At 37.5% G+C, this 13,597-nt stretch overlaps 1 protein-coding gene across 13 annotated transcripts in view; it reads right to left on the reverse strand.

The window, feature by feature from the left end:
- The window catches only part of LOC18445565 (hyperosmolality-gated Ca2+ permeable channel 2.1), a 73,630-nt gene continuing 60,033 nt past the window's right edge, over positions 1-13,597 (reverse strand). For 11 of the 13 annotated variants that reach the window (XM_020674373.2, XM_088854338.1, XM_006855702.3 and 8 more), the window contains 2 exons: positions 593-826; positions 1-407 (listed from right to left, as the gene is read on the reverse strand). In XM_020674373.2, coding sequence (XP_020530032.1) covers positions 126-407; positions 593-826 — 516 coding nt within the window. In that variant the 3' untranslated portion in view covers positions 1-125. Of the gene's footprint in view, positions 408-592; positions 827-13,597 lie in introns of those variants that run through there. The other 2 variants (XR_016046341.1, XR_016046342.1) reach the window with 1 other exon arrangement.

A 13,597-nucleotide genomic window follows, 5' to 3' on the forward strand; every position in this document is an offset into this window, starting at 1 on the left:
TATATATATATATATATGACAATCTATTTACAATAAAATGAGAATACTAATGAAAATACAACTTGGGAGATCACCAGGCCAGAATGATTAGGCCAAACAAACTGTGACAAGAATTAATAGAATGCTCACTTGGATGCATTTCTCTCCTGAAAGGTGACAAGCAAAGATAGCCACAACAAAACCTGTTGAAGTCTTGAGAATGAAGTTCTTCCTAATGCAGGATGAACGAAAGCCTTATGCAACTCTTGAGAACATCTGATACTCTCACCCCCACCACTGTTCCCATCCTCACAGTCAAGGATATCATGAACCATCATTTCAGGTTGACAGTAGGCTGCTTGCAATTGTTCAAGAATCCCATCCAATCGTCCACTTCCCTCATCCTCCCTGTCCATTTTTATGAGAACCTGCTTAAAATAAAGATGGTAACATATCAGACACAAGAAATGGCAAAGGGAAAGAACCATTGGACCACAAAATACCAACCAATTATGCCATCACGGTAATGAGAGAGAGAGAGAGAGAGAGAGATTCTAAAACTAGAAACAATAGAAACCTAAACGCAGAAGAGATACACGTGATGAGCCATTACCTCAGCAGAATAGCTATGAAATATGGGAGAGAACCGCTGTCTGCAATATTCGTTGAAAAGGAGAGTGAATAGAAGTAAGGGAATGGTAAAACCTGAGGCCACTGGGGAGTGCTTTATGCCAAACACTCCCAATGCTATGATTTGTGTCAGTATCAGAGAGAAAACGGTTGTGTTGTGCACAATAGGCCAGAATTGTCCCCCTGTCTCGTACTTCGAGCAGTATACATTGAGAATCTGTACCATAAGATATGACTATCAGTTGGAACCTCCTGATGGAGATGGCACCAAAGGATTATAACAAGGGACAGCACACAGTATGACCATTATCCATGGAATCAATATCCATGGAATCAATATGGTCAATGATCATTGCTGCTGAATCCATGAGATGGACGAGAGTGACGCATACATTTTGAATTAGTTTAGAAATTAGAATAGGTACTTGGTGGGACCCACACATACATTTTGAATTAGTTTAGTAATTAGAATACGTATTTGGTGGGACCCACTCTGCATAAACATCGAAACTATTTATGGCATGATGACCCCTATGATCATGCTGTTACCATGATCATGTCCAACACAGCACACAAATTCCCATATAAGTATCTCCATCTCCAAGTATACACGTACAGACTTTTTATTATCTACAACGCCTATCCTCAAAGATTGATCAAAGACCAGGTAGAAGGCCTTGTTAAACCTAGAAGATTCTAAAATAATGTTGATTAAATTACATTTGTGCAAATTTGGTAACCCTGCATGATAAATTACATACACAAAATTTGTATCGTATGAACCATATTTCTAAGCATTTAAATGGAGGAAACACTGAACTAAGTCAGTAGCCTACCAAGGATTTTGTATGAATCAATTGGCCTTCAGATTTTTGAGTTGAAAATAAAATATAGTACATCAAATTTTTCACGACGAGTAGTATTTTGGTGGCTAAAGAGTGCAATACGCTCTAGAACTAGGGGAGTAGATTTAATTTGCAAGCTAGATTTTGGAAAAGCGTCTGATAGAATGGAATTGGATTATTTGCAGAGAGGTGGAAGAACAGGATATAGGGATGTATGCTTCCTCACACTATTCAATATTGATCGACAGCAGAGCTATAGGATATCTCAAAGGCTCAAGGGAAACCCACCAGGGGAACCCTCTGCCCTTTTTATTAACCCTTGTTATAGAATCCTTCAGCCTAACGCCTCAGGCAATCAATATTAATGGGCTGTTGAGTAGAAGTAAAACTTCTAATGAAGGCCCAGTCATCTCTCATTTGCAAAATGTAAATGACACCTTAGCATTTTATGAAGCCACCATAAATTAAACTAAGAAATTATGGCTCTTCCATAAGTGTAATGAAGTGATTTCAGGCAAGAGAATATATATGAACAAGCTAAATTGAGGAAGAAGAGGTTAGGATTTATGTTCAATGCTTTGACATAGAGACTAAGCCACTTCTGACCAAATATTGCGTCCATACCATTGTTGAATGGAAGACCAACAAAGAGCCATTTGGGATCCAATGATAGAAAGCGTTATTATCAAATTCAGCTGAGTTAAGCATTACGCAACATGAACTGAATCGAGGAGCCCCGTGTCTGTGGGATTTTAAGGATGCACCCTCCTATGTGCACTGCTCACGAGTAGGGGGAATACAGAACAAACCCCCCCCCCCCCCCCCCTCCTTCCCCCATCCTCACAAAAAAAAAACACCCTAGAAATGGTTCTAAGTGGGGGGATTTAAACATAGAGATTGAAATTAATTTTTTTTCTTGAACCCAAAATTATCAAAAATAAATTTGGGGCTTTTTTGGGTAATTTGATAGTATTTTCATATTGCTTTGAAGGTTTTTGGACAAGGATTAATCAAGTAGGAGTCATCTGATTGAGAGTTGAGACATTGAGTGTATTTATTATCTTTTCTATTTTATCTCATGAACTTTTGGAATTCAGCATTTAGACTTCGGAGTTTGGATGTTAATATGTACCTATGTATTGTGATTATGAAGTAATATCATCTTTGGGTGCTATTTCATGAGTCATGACTCCTGACTACTTTGCATTTTAGTTTTATTTATGTAATTTAATCAATGGAATGAATGGATTACTTTATTTTGCATGTTAATTGTATTAGACTATAAGAGACTAATAGAGACAAACTATATGGCTTTTTATGAGGCTATCAGGTTATTAGGCAACACGAACAACCAATGTATTAGAAATAAGTACTAAATTAAAATTCCTACAATCACATAAATCACACACTAAAAAATCATATGCTCACCTAAATCACACATTTGTGTTTTTTTATGCATTTTTATTTTTTTTATAATTTATTAATTTTTTTAAAATGATGCATCCGCATTGGTACCGCATCATAGCCATATAGCACATCGGACCAGCCCCTGCATCAAGTCCGCATCCTGCATTTGATAGCACTGACAAAAAGATTTTAGAGAAAGCTACACTGGGAAAATGAGAGATTTATCATTTTATCCTTAGGTAGTAGGATGACTCTCATTAAAGCAACATTTACCAACCCGTTGATGTATTACATTTCAATGTTTATAGTCCAGGATATAGTAATTAACAGATTGGAAAGGCAAAATGAGAAATTAACTCTGGAATCACTTTGAGGGAGGGGAAAAAAAAGGATATTCTATATTGTAGGATGGCATTCAGTTTGCACTCCCAAGAAAGTAGGACGTTTGGAAATAAGGAAGCTTAAACCAATGAACAAGGCACTCTTCATTAAGTTGTGGTGGATGGTGGCAGACAATAAACCCTTTCCCTCTGGGAATCAGTAATTCAAGGAAAATATGACTTTGATAAAGATGGCTTGTTGATTAGAAAGTTGACATCCAACAGGGCAGCCTCTTAAGCATGGACTATTATAAACACTTTTTATAAGTTATGGCGCTAAAAGCAAGTTCTGATCTAATAAGTGGATTCACGATGTTACGTCCTAAAATTCAGTTTCCTGAAACTCTTACAAAATGCTCTCAATCCTATATTACCGTCAAAGATTTAGTAACTGGTTCTGGCATGGAAACTGTATGGAATATGGGGCTAAAATGCCATAGGGTGGACAATATTATAGGGGCACAGTATATGGAATTCATGGCTGATCTTAGTAGAAGAGTCTATCATAGACCTGACGAGGTCGTGTGGGACTTTCATCCCTCAGGTGAATGCGCAGTTACGTCCCTCTACAAACATATAGTGATGGATGGATAAATCCAGCGAATTCTGGGGCAGCTAAAGTTTGGGTATCACCAACGGCACACAGAGACCTGGCTTTCACCTCGCTGGCCATCAGCAATAGAGCACTAATTGTTGACCCAGGTATGATTGTAACAAACATATGACTCTTATGCAAATCAGAAGAAGAAACAAATGCAGACACCTTTATCCACGGCTCCTACAGCAGCGCTCTTTGGAAATGGTTGTTGCGAGCTTTTGAGTCCATTGGGTTACATTGGCATCAGTCAAGCAACTACTAATACAGTGGAGTTCTCTACTAGAGTTGTTGGAAACGCCAGTGATTCTGGTTCGTTTCAAAAATCGAAATCACAGAATCGCATGTGCCAGATGATTCCCAATCTTGGAATCATCGTCTGTACAATAAAAACCATCAAAGAAGTGATTCTCAATAATCAGAATCACGATCCAATAAAATAGGAACCGTGATTCTTATTTGTAGAAATCAGTATGACAGTATCCCATCATATTAGAATCGAGTCTCCTACCTTTTAGGAATCACACATGACCCCACACAATTCATTACTTCCGGAATCACAATCCGACGAAATAAGAATCATGATTCTTCCATGATTAGAATCATTGTCCCCATCGATTGAGAATCTAGATTCCCACAATTCAGGAATCGTGCACCAATCCCCTCTGATATAGGAAAGAAGTATTTTGCGAGAAAAGATTTAAAGTTTTACATAGGTGGTTCGCGATAGACCTAGATGATACCATAGCTTGACCCAAATTATCTATGTAAAACCAATCAGATACCATGGATAATACCATTGCTTTCTGTTAGTAGCTTGAAAGACCAAGATGTTGCATTTTCCTCAAAATCCAAAAACCGCAATTGGCCATAAATTTTGAGTACCGTTAAACCATTTCCTTTTTTTTTTTAAAGTGTTTAAGTCCATGCTCACCAAATATACAATGAGACAATGAGCAATAAGTATTTTACTTAGTACTGTAGATGATCATTAATAAGCATTTGATTATGGCAAGCATCCTATACGAATATCTTACCTTGAGGTGGGGCCGCCACCCAAACATCTTACCTTGAGGTTGGACTACCACCCACTTCGTAATTTATAGATTGATAAATCTCTTGGATAACTTGACAGATAATATTGTACATGGATTCATCTTGAGAGTTTATTACGGCTTTTTCACTCTCACAACATCACAGACTTGAAACTCAAATCATGGGTATTTAATGTTGTACAAAATTGTAACATGATACGAAAAGATACCTGGAACTCCTCTGGTAACGTAGAATAAGTTTCTGGAGCTCTTCTCGCAACATATAATTTGTAAACATATTTCATTCAACATTTGCATTTGAATCTTGATTCTGTTTCATCAGAATAACATTCGATGATGATCGCAGTGTTCAAAAAAGCGGACCGCCCAACGCCTAGACAGTCGAAAAGGGTTGGGCTCATCGGCGGGGCCTAGGCGGTCAAACTGAGCGGCAATCCCTGGGCGGCCGCCTAGGGGCGGAAATTTTTTATTTTTTTTGTTCTATTATTTTTTTTAAAACATAAAGGCTTTTAAGGATGGCTTTTAGGTTCATTTGAAACCTAAACCCGCAAGAACCCATTTTAGAGAGAAAGAAACTTCAAAGAAAACGGTTCCAAAGTAACGTAAAACGGATCCAAACATCACCAAGGTAGATTAGATTTAGTTTTGGAATTTTATTATCCTATTACAGGGTATTTTTTATTATTTTAGAACCTGAAAACATCTCAGAGGTAGGAGTTTGGAGTTCGAGCAATCAAAGTAAGTGCAAAACTTTATTTTTTAGATTGCTTGCTTTATTTTTAGACGTCTTCTTCCGAATCTAATAGAAGTGGAGATCCAGATTGAAAATATGGATATAACCCGAATCCAAATGACAAAAATTGCATTAGATGTAATTATTGTGAAAAATATACAAAATGGGCATAAACCGGTTCAAGAAACATCTTGCTGGTATTAAGGGATACATTGCCCTTTATAAAAATATTCCTGAAGTTATCAGAGAGGAGATTAAGCAAAATATATGAGTTTTGTAAAACAAAAACAAGAACAAAATCTTTGTCATTGGAATAGATCTATTTTTGCTTCTTCTAGAATAAGTGATTCAGGTTGGAAGTATGGTTATAACCCAAAACCAAATGATAAAAATTGCATAAGGTGTAATTTTGGCGAAAAAGATACCAATGGGGTTATTAACCGATTCAAGAAACACCTTGTTGGTATTAAAGGGAATATTGCTTATTGAAAAAAGGTTCTTGAAGCTATTCGGGATGAGATTAGACAATTTTTTAATTTAAAAGAACTAGAAAATGATGAAAATGAGCCTTATTCTATGAAATATCTTCTCCAAGTTCTTCTGGAAGTGGTGATCCGGGTTGGAAGTATACTTATAACCCGAATCCAAATAACAAAAATCGTATTAAATGCAATTATTGTGGAAAGGATACTAATGGGGGTATTTACAGGTTTAAAAAACACCTTGTCGGTATTAAAGAGGATGTTGCCCCGTGTAAAAATGTTCCTGAGGCTACAAGGGAGGAGATTATACAATATTTGAGTTCAAGGAATCACAAAAAGATAGAAAAGGATAGAGCAGCCAAAACTCCTAGGGCCCCATCTACACATACTAGTAAGAGGGAGGTAGAAGAAAATTAGGAGGAAGATGCAGATTCAGAAGAAACAGAGGAGAATAAGCGTTATATTGAAGAGGGAGATGACTCTGATGATGATGGCCTCAAATCTGATGCATATGATGACGCTTACCCTATTCCTTCTGATGATGATGATGACTGAAGACTCTTGGTGTTGAGTGTTGACTGTTGAGTATTGACGGTTGACTATTGACTTTGACTATTGTGTCCTAGACTGTAGTCTGTATATTTTTTAAATTTTTGTACATTTTCTTTTTCTTATTTTTAGTTTTTACTTTCTAGTTTCTAGTTCTACTATCTAACTTTTGTGTGTACAGTCTATAGTGTATTAGACTATCAGTGTATGCTTGTATTTGTGTGTACAGTCTACAGTGTATTAGACTATCAGTGTATGCTTGTATGGTTTTACTGTTTTAGGCTTTTAGCAATTTTATGAAAATATGGATTATGGTCTTATGGATTATCAAAATTCTCTTCTCAGCTTCTATCTTTTTTTTTTTCAACTGGGATTATGGTCTTATGGATTATCAAAATTCTTATGGATTATGGTCTTATGAAATATCAAAATTCTTATGAATTATCAAAATCAGAATATTTTTTTTTCTTTTTTTTCAACTGGGCCGCCCAGGTTTTGGGCGCCCACCTAGACGCTGGGTGGCCTCCCCATGGCCTCCTGGGTGCCACCTAGCGCTTTTTGAAACTATGGTTGATCGAAACATTATTCATTGCATCTAAGAATTGTGCCATTTGATGATGTGGAACTCACTTCCAAACAACATGGCTTCGCAAGTCCTAAAAAATTGGAATCAACGTCTCGCACATATTGAATTGCATTGTTGTGCAACTACAAATCACATATTCTATGATATGGAATCCAGATTCCAACTTTCCAAGAATCAAGATTCAGATAATAGTCTGGAAAGCGTTCCATGAAACTGGGAAATGTGATTCCTATCTTCCAAATCCGTGTTTCATCCTGGGAATTCGTAATCACAACCTTGGTATGCGATTCTGGTAACTATATTCTCGACCACTACCTAAGATTGATGTAACTCTGGAGAATAGCAATTGACTAGGGAAGTAAGAAATAACACAGCTTTTCAAGGAATAACACAGCTTTTCAAGGCAGAGTCCTGGATTTATGCTCTATCAGATGCAAGATTCAAACCATAATAGCCAATTGGGCAAGGCTAAACAAGTTTAAAGCGATTTGAAAAGAAGGCTTGATGTTAACTTTGAAGCACATGGGGGTAATTGTAATGCAATACCATTCTTTCTCATTTAGCACCATGTGGGATATGCACTGCTAATTAAGCTGAATTGTTGTCCTTCAAACAGGGACTCCAACATCTATCTCCGACACATGAAAGGGTGATAATTGAAGGGAATTCTGCCAATGCTATTAACTGGGGTACCAGTGTTCACAAGATTCGATGGGTCTGGATGTAGAGAACTTGAGATTGAGAGAACCCCCCTTTTATTGGTCAGGGTTTTGTACATAAAGAACTTCAGGTTAGCGTTTTAGAGAAGTAGATATAAGGGTCTAGGCAGATCGATTAGGGCAGTTTTGAAGAAAAAGAAGCAGGCATAAGAGAGAGGGAGAAGACGAGAAGAAAAAGGAGAGATTACAAGTTACCTTGACTGAGTATTTGTGCTAAGAAGATCATTGAAGCCTACCTTGATCCCATGAAAGAAACAAGAAATAGCACAACCTCCCCAAGCTTTTTGGTAGCAACACAAGAGAAAGGAGTAGTAAGGAAGACATCCCAATGGAGACATACATTCATAATATAATATTATATATGAATTACTTTAGGGTTTTAATGGAACTTCCACTTAAAACTTAATACATTTTAAAAAATTAGAGCATTGCAAAATTCACAAAATTAACCTAAATATATATAAAATTGTAGAAATTACCTCAAGGGTTGAAAATGACATTCTTATTGCAGTAACATAAAGAAATTATGAGTTAAGCATATTATACATATCATATCTACATCCATGATGCAGGGAGCGAATGAAACCACAAAATTAACAATAAAAAGAAGGAAGGTTAAGAGAAAAATACCCTCTTTCAAAGGTCTGCAAGGGAATCCACCCCCAAAACAATCTCTTTCAAGAGACCAATTTTTATTCAATTTATAGACTGATTTACAATGAAAGGAGATGTCCTTTTAAATAGACTAAAATAAGATAACTAATAAAAAGTTTCTCTCTACACCTATCCCTATTTGCTTTCTCTCATATTCATGGGCTTCTAGATAGCCACGTTTTCCCTCTCATGTTTTACCCAAAAAACCTCCCAAGTTGGTTATTGTTGATAAAGATAAATTCTCTTCTAAATTTACCCTTATCCTAATTATATCCCTCAAACTAAACCAATCGATACAAGATAAACACAATATAAACTCTAAAGTCACCCTGATAATTATCCCTGCGCACTCCCTACACAAAAGAATAATTAAAATAATTCTAATAAATAACCCTAATAACTTCTCCTTATTACGTTATTGTTCCTTCTTTCCCTCTTGGGTTCTGCGACCCTTCTTTGGCCCAGTCACAAAGGGGCATGGCTGCATCATTTCCCCCCAGTTGAAAGGAACTCGACTCCGGTGAGTTGGCTTCAGTATATATACGATATAAGTCTGGATCCACTCTTTTGAACTCTGGCTCAAAAATCCACGTGCTATCAGAGTATGGCTTGTCCTTCCATTTGACTAGAAATTGACGATAGGAACCCTTTCGAGTTTGAAAGCTTTCAGTCTTCAAAACTTGATCAATTTCATCCTCTTTCTTCCTTGGTAATTTCTTCATCATATCAACTGCATCTTCTGCGACTTCTAGAGGGTCTCCATGAAACTCAAATAAGTCAGCAACATTAAATATCGAGGAGATATCCAATGCCTTTGGTAATTCTACCTTATATGCATTGTTCCCATATCGCTTCAAGAAGAGGCAAGGACCCACTTTCTTGGACTTGAGTTTATTATAGGTTCCCAACGGAAACCTTTCCTTTGGCAAATACATCATTACTAAGTCACCCTCCTTGAAAATCTTCTCTTTTCTATGCTCATTTGAGGCTTTTTGATACTTTGCATTGCTCTCCTCAATTTTCTTTTTTTGGGCTTGCAAATCTCGAATATGCTCAGCAAAAGCATTGGCATCATAACTTATCTTGCCTGGCATGGGTAATGGCACTAGGTCCAACATATGATCAGGCGTCTGCCTATTAACAATCTCAAATGGTGATTTTTCTTTAGATCAATTTATTGAACTATTGTAAGCAAACTCAGCCTGAGGCAAAGCGTGGTCCCACTGAGATATGTTATCACCAACAATACTCCTCAAAGAGGTTACCAAGGGTCCTATTCACTACTTTGGTCTACCCATCTGTTTGAGGATGATAGGCACTAGAAAATTTAAGTTTGGTTCCCATGCGATTCCATAAAGTGAGTCAAAAATAACTTAAACATTTTGTATCCCGATCAGATGTAATAGACTTAGGAACACCATGTAGCCTTACAATATCTTTGAAAAAGAGATTCGCGATATGTGTAGCATCCATAGTTCTTCTACAAAGAATAAAATGTGCCATCTTGGAAAATCGATCAACATCAACAAAAATAGAGTCCATACCTCGTGTGGTACGCGAAAGTCCAAGTACAAAGTTCGTAGAAATATCAACCCATGGGGCATTTGGAACAGGAAGAGGAGTATAAAGACCTGTATTTTGTGTGTGACCTTGAGATACTTGGCAAGTTAGACATCTGGTCACAAATAGATCAACATCTCGTCGCATACGTGGACAAAAATATTTTTCTCCAACCATAGCCATAGTTTTGTCATTCCCAAAGTGTCCACCCACGCCCCCACCATGAAGCTCCATGATTATCTTCTCCCTTAAGGAGCAATCAGGTATACATAACCGCACACCTTTAAATAAACAACCATCATGCACGAGATACTCAACTATAGGGTCTCGCCCATCAACACACCTTTCAAGGATCTTGCTGAAAACTGGTTCAACTTTATATTGATCTTTTATCACTTCAAACCCCAACACTTCCATAGACAAAGTTTATAGCAACACTACCCTTCTACTTAAAGCATCAGCTACCTTATTTTGGGTTCCAACCTTGTGCTTTAATAGGAAGGTGTATTCTTGAAGGAAGGCCATCCACTTAGCATGTCGTGCATTCAAATTTTTCTGGGAACTCAAATACCGAAATGCTTTATGATCTAAGTATAGAACAAACTCTCTATGAATCAGGTAGTGCCTCCAGTAGCGTAAGGCTTGCACAACTGCATAAAACTCGAGATCATAAACCAAATACTTCTTACATGCATCATTCAATTTCTCACTAAAGAAGGCCAATGGTCATCCCTCTTGACTTACAACTGCCTCGATGCCAACATTTGATGCATCAATTTCAATCTCAAACACCTTAGAAAAATATGGTAAGGCAAGTACTGGTGCTTGCATCATCTTTTGTTTAATTAGAGTGATGCTCTTTTCAGCAGCGGGACTCCATGAAAACTTTTCAGCCCTCATACAATCAGTCACTTGTGTTATTAGAGTGCTGAAATTTTTGATAAATCAACGATAAAAGGTCGGTAGGCTATGAAAGGAACCCACCTCAATGAGTGACTTTGGCACCGGCCACTCAGTTATGGCTTTCACTTTTTCTTGATCCACCTTATTTCCCTCAGATGAAACAACATACCCCAGAAAGACGACATTGTTTGTCATAAATGAGCATTTTTTTCAAATTCACAATAAGTGATTCCTTCCTTAGCACATCAAAAACTTGTTCCAAGTGGTTAAGATGATCATGTGGATTAGCACTAAAAACCAAGATATCATCAAAATAAACCACAACAAATTTGCCAATAAAAGGACGAAGTACCTCAGTCATTAGGCACATGAATGTACTTGGTGCATTAGAAAGGTCGAATGGCATCACAAGCTACTCATATACTCCATTTCGAGTTTTGAATGCAGTTTTCCATTCATCTGTAGGACGAATCCGAATTTGATGGTACCCACTCCTTAAATCAATCTTTGAGAAAACCTTGGCTCCATTAAGCATATCTAACATATCATCGAGTCTAGGTATGGGAAATCGGTACTTGATTGTGAATTTGTTGATTGCACACGCACATCCTCCATGACCAATCTTTTTTTGGAATCAGTAATGCAGGGACGGCACATGGTGACATGCTTTCTCAAAGCAATCCCTTCTTAAGCAAAGCAACAACTTGTCTGTGCAACTCCTCATGTTCCATGGGGCTCATTCGATAATGGGCCAAATTTGGTAGGCTAGATTCGGGCACCAAGTCAATGTGATGCTGAATATTTCTCATTGGAGGAAGGCCATCAGGTAATTCTTCAAGCATCAAATCTTTATACTTATCAAGTAGAGGTTCAAGAGACCTAAGAATTGCAGTCGGTGCAAAATTTTCTTTTGCAACCAATACATAAATCACATCCATATCCTTGCTGTCCTTTTTTAATTTTTGAACATTAAGCAACTTTTAACCCTCCTCTTTAGTGGATTTGGGAGTAGGAAGTTGCTTCATAGGGTGGAGTATTATATTAATACCATCCTTAACAAAAGAATAAGTGTTTGGCGTAGTCTTATATACCATATCATGATCATAAAGCCATTGTCTACCAAGTAATATGTGGCATGCATCCATAGTTGCTACCTCACACCACACTTTATCTTTATAATTAGCATCAATGGAAAAAGAGATTAAACAACGAGTAAGAACTGGTACCTCACCTCCTTTCTTGAACCACTGGATGTGATATGGGCGTGGGTGCTTATGTTCCTTCAATTGAAGTTTAACCACCATCTCTTTAGACACAATGTTTCTATTGCTCCCACCATCAATTAGTATAGTGCATAACTTGCCTCCTGATGTGTAAATTGTTCAAAAAATATTATGTCGCCGCCACTTCTCATCCTCGTTAGGTATTGGGGTTGATAACATAGTTCGCTGGACAACTAAGACTTCACCCACTTCATCTCCAGACAAATCCTCAGCTTCACCTTTAAAAGGCCCAATCCTTCATAAGACTGACGCGTCCCAATATCACCTTAGCCTTCATAGGTGTATCCTTCATCAACTTCTTCTTCATAATTTTCTTCAGCCAAATTAACTTTGACAAGGAGTTGACGTGAGGGGCAATTGAATGTCATATGTCCAGGCTGTTGGCACTTGAAACACACTATTTGTGCATTATCACGAAGTTTTTTAGGTGCTCCCAACCCTCTCCCAACACCACCTCTCCCCATATTAGGGTTTGGCCTAGTTGGGAAATTATGAGAGGTTTGGTTTCCACGCCTTATAAGTGGTCTTCTAAAGGTTAAAGCTTGCTACCCTTGTATTGAAATAGAGCCTCTTGTCACTGAGCTATTTCTCTCAAGGCCCAGATTGACTATTTCCTCTGCTTTGAGGGCCAAAGTATAGGCATCAGACATCTTATAGACATCTTTGAAGGCCAATTCATTCTGAATGCCTTGATTTAGCCCATTCAAGTAACGACTTATTTTTTTGATCTTCATACTCTTGTAAATTTGCCCTAGATGTCAAACTATAAAACTCTTAAATATAGTCACTTACCTACTTCTCACCTTGCTTGAAGTTTTGACACCTTTGGTACAAAGTTCGGCCATAATTTACTGGTAAAAATTTTCTGTGCATCTTCGTCTTCATCTTTTCCCACGAATTAATCTTTTCCTTGGGTTGTCGAAGACGATCTTGTTGCAAATCATCCCACCAAACCAATGCATGGCCAAAAAATTTTGTGCCTACTAATTTTACTTTTTTGTGATCAGCAATATCTTTGTACTCAAACACTTTCTCTACTTTACTTAGCCAATCAAGAAAATCATCTGCATGCAATCGATCATAGAACTCAGGAATACCAATTTTTATTCCAGGTTCTCTTTGGCTTTCCAACAACCGAAGAATTCGTTCATAGAATTCGTTATTAGCCGAGGCCACCCGAGGTTGGTTAGGAACAAGATGCATACCTCTTTCATCTTTGTTGCCTTGAGTTCCAACG

Source organism: Amborella trichopoda, chromosome 12, assembly GCF_054954075.1.
Source record: "Amborella trichopoda isolate Santa Cruz 75 chromosome 12, AtrichopodaSantaCruz75HAP2 v2.0, whole genome shotgun sequence".
Lineage (NCBI taxonomy): Eukaryota > Viridiplantae > Streptophyta > Magnoliopsida > Amborellales > Amborellaceae > Amborella > Amborella trichopoda.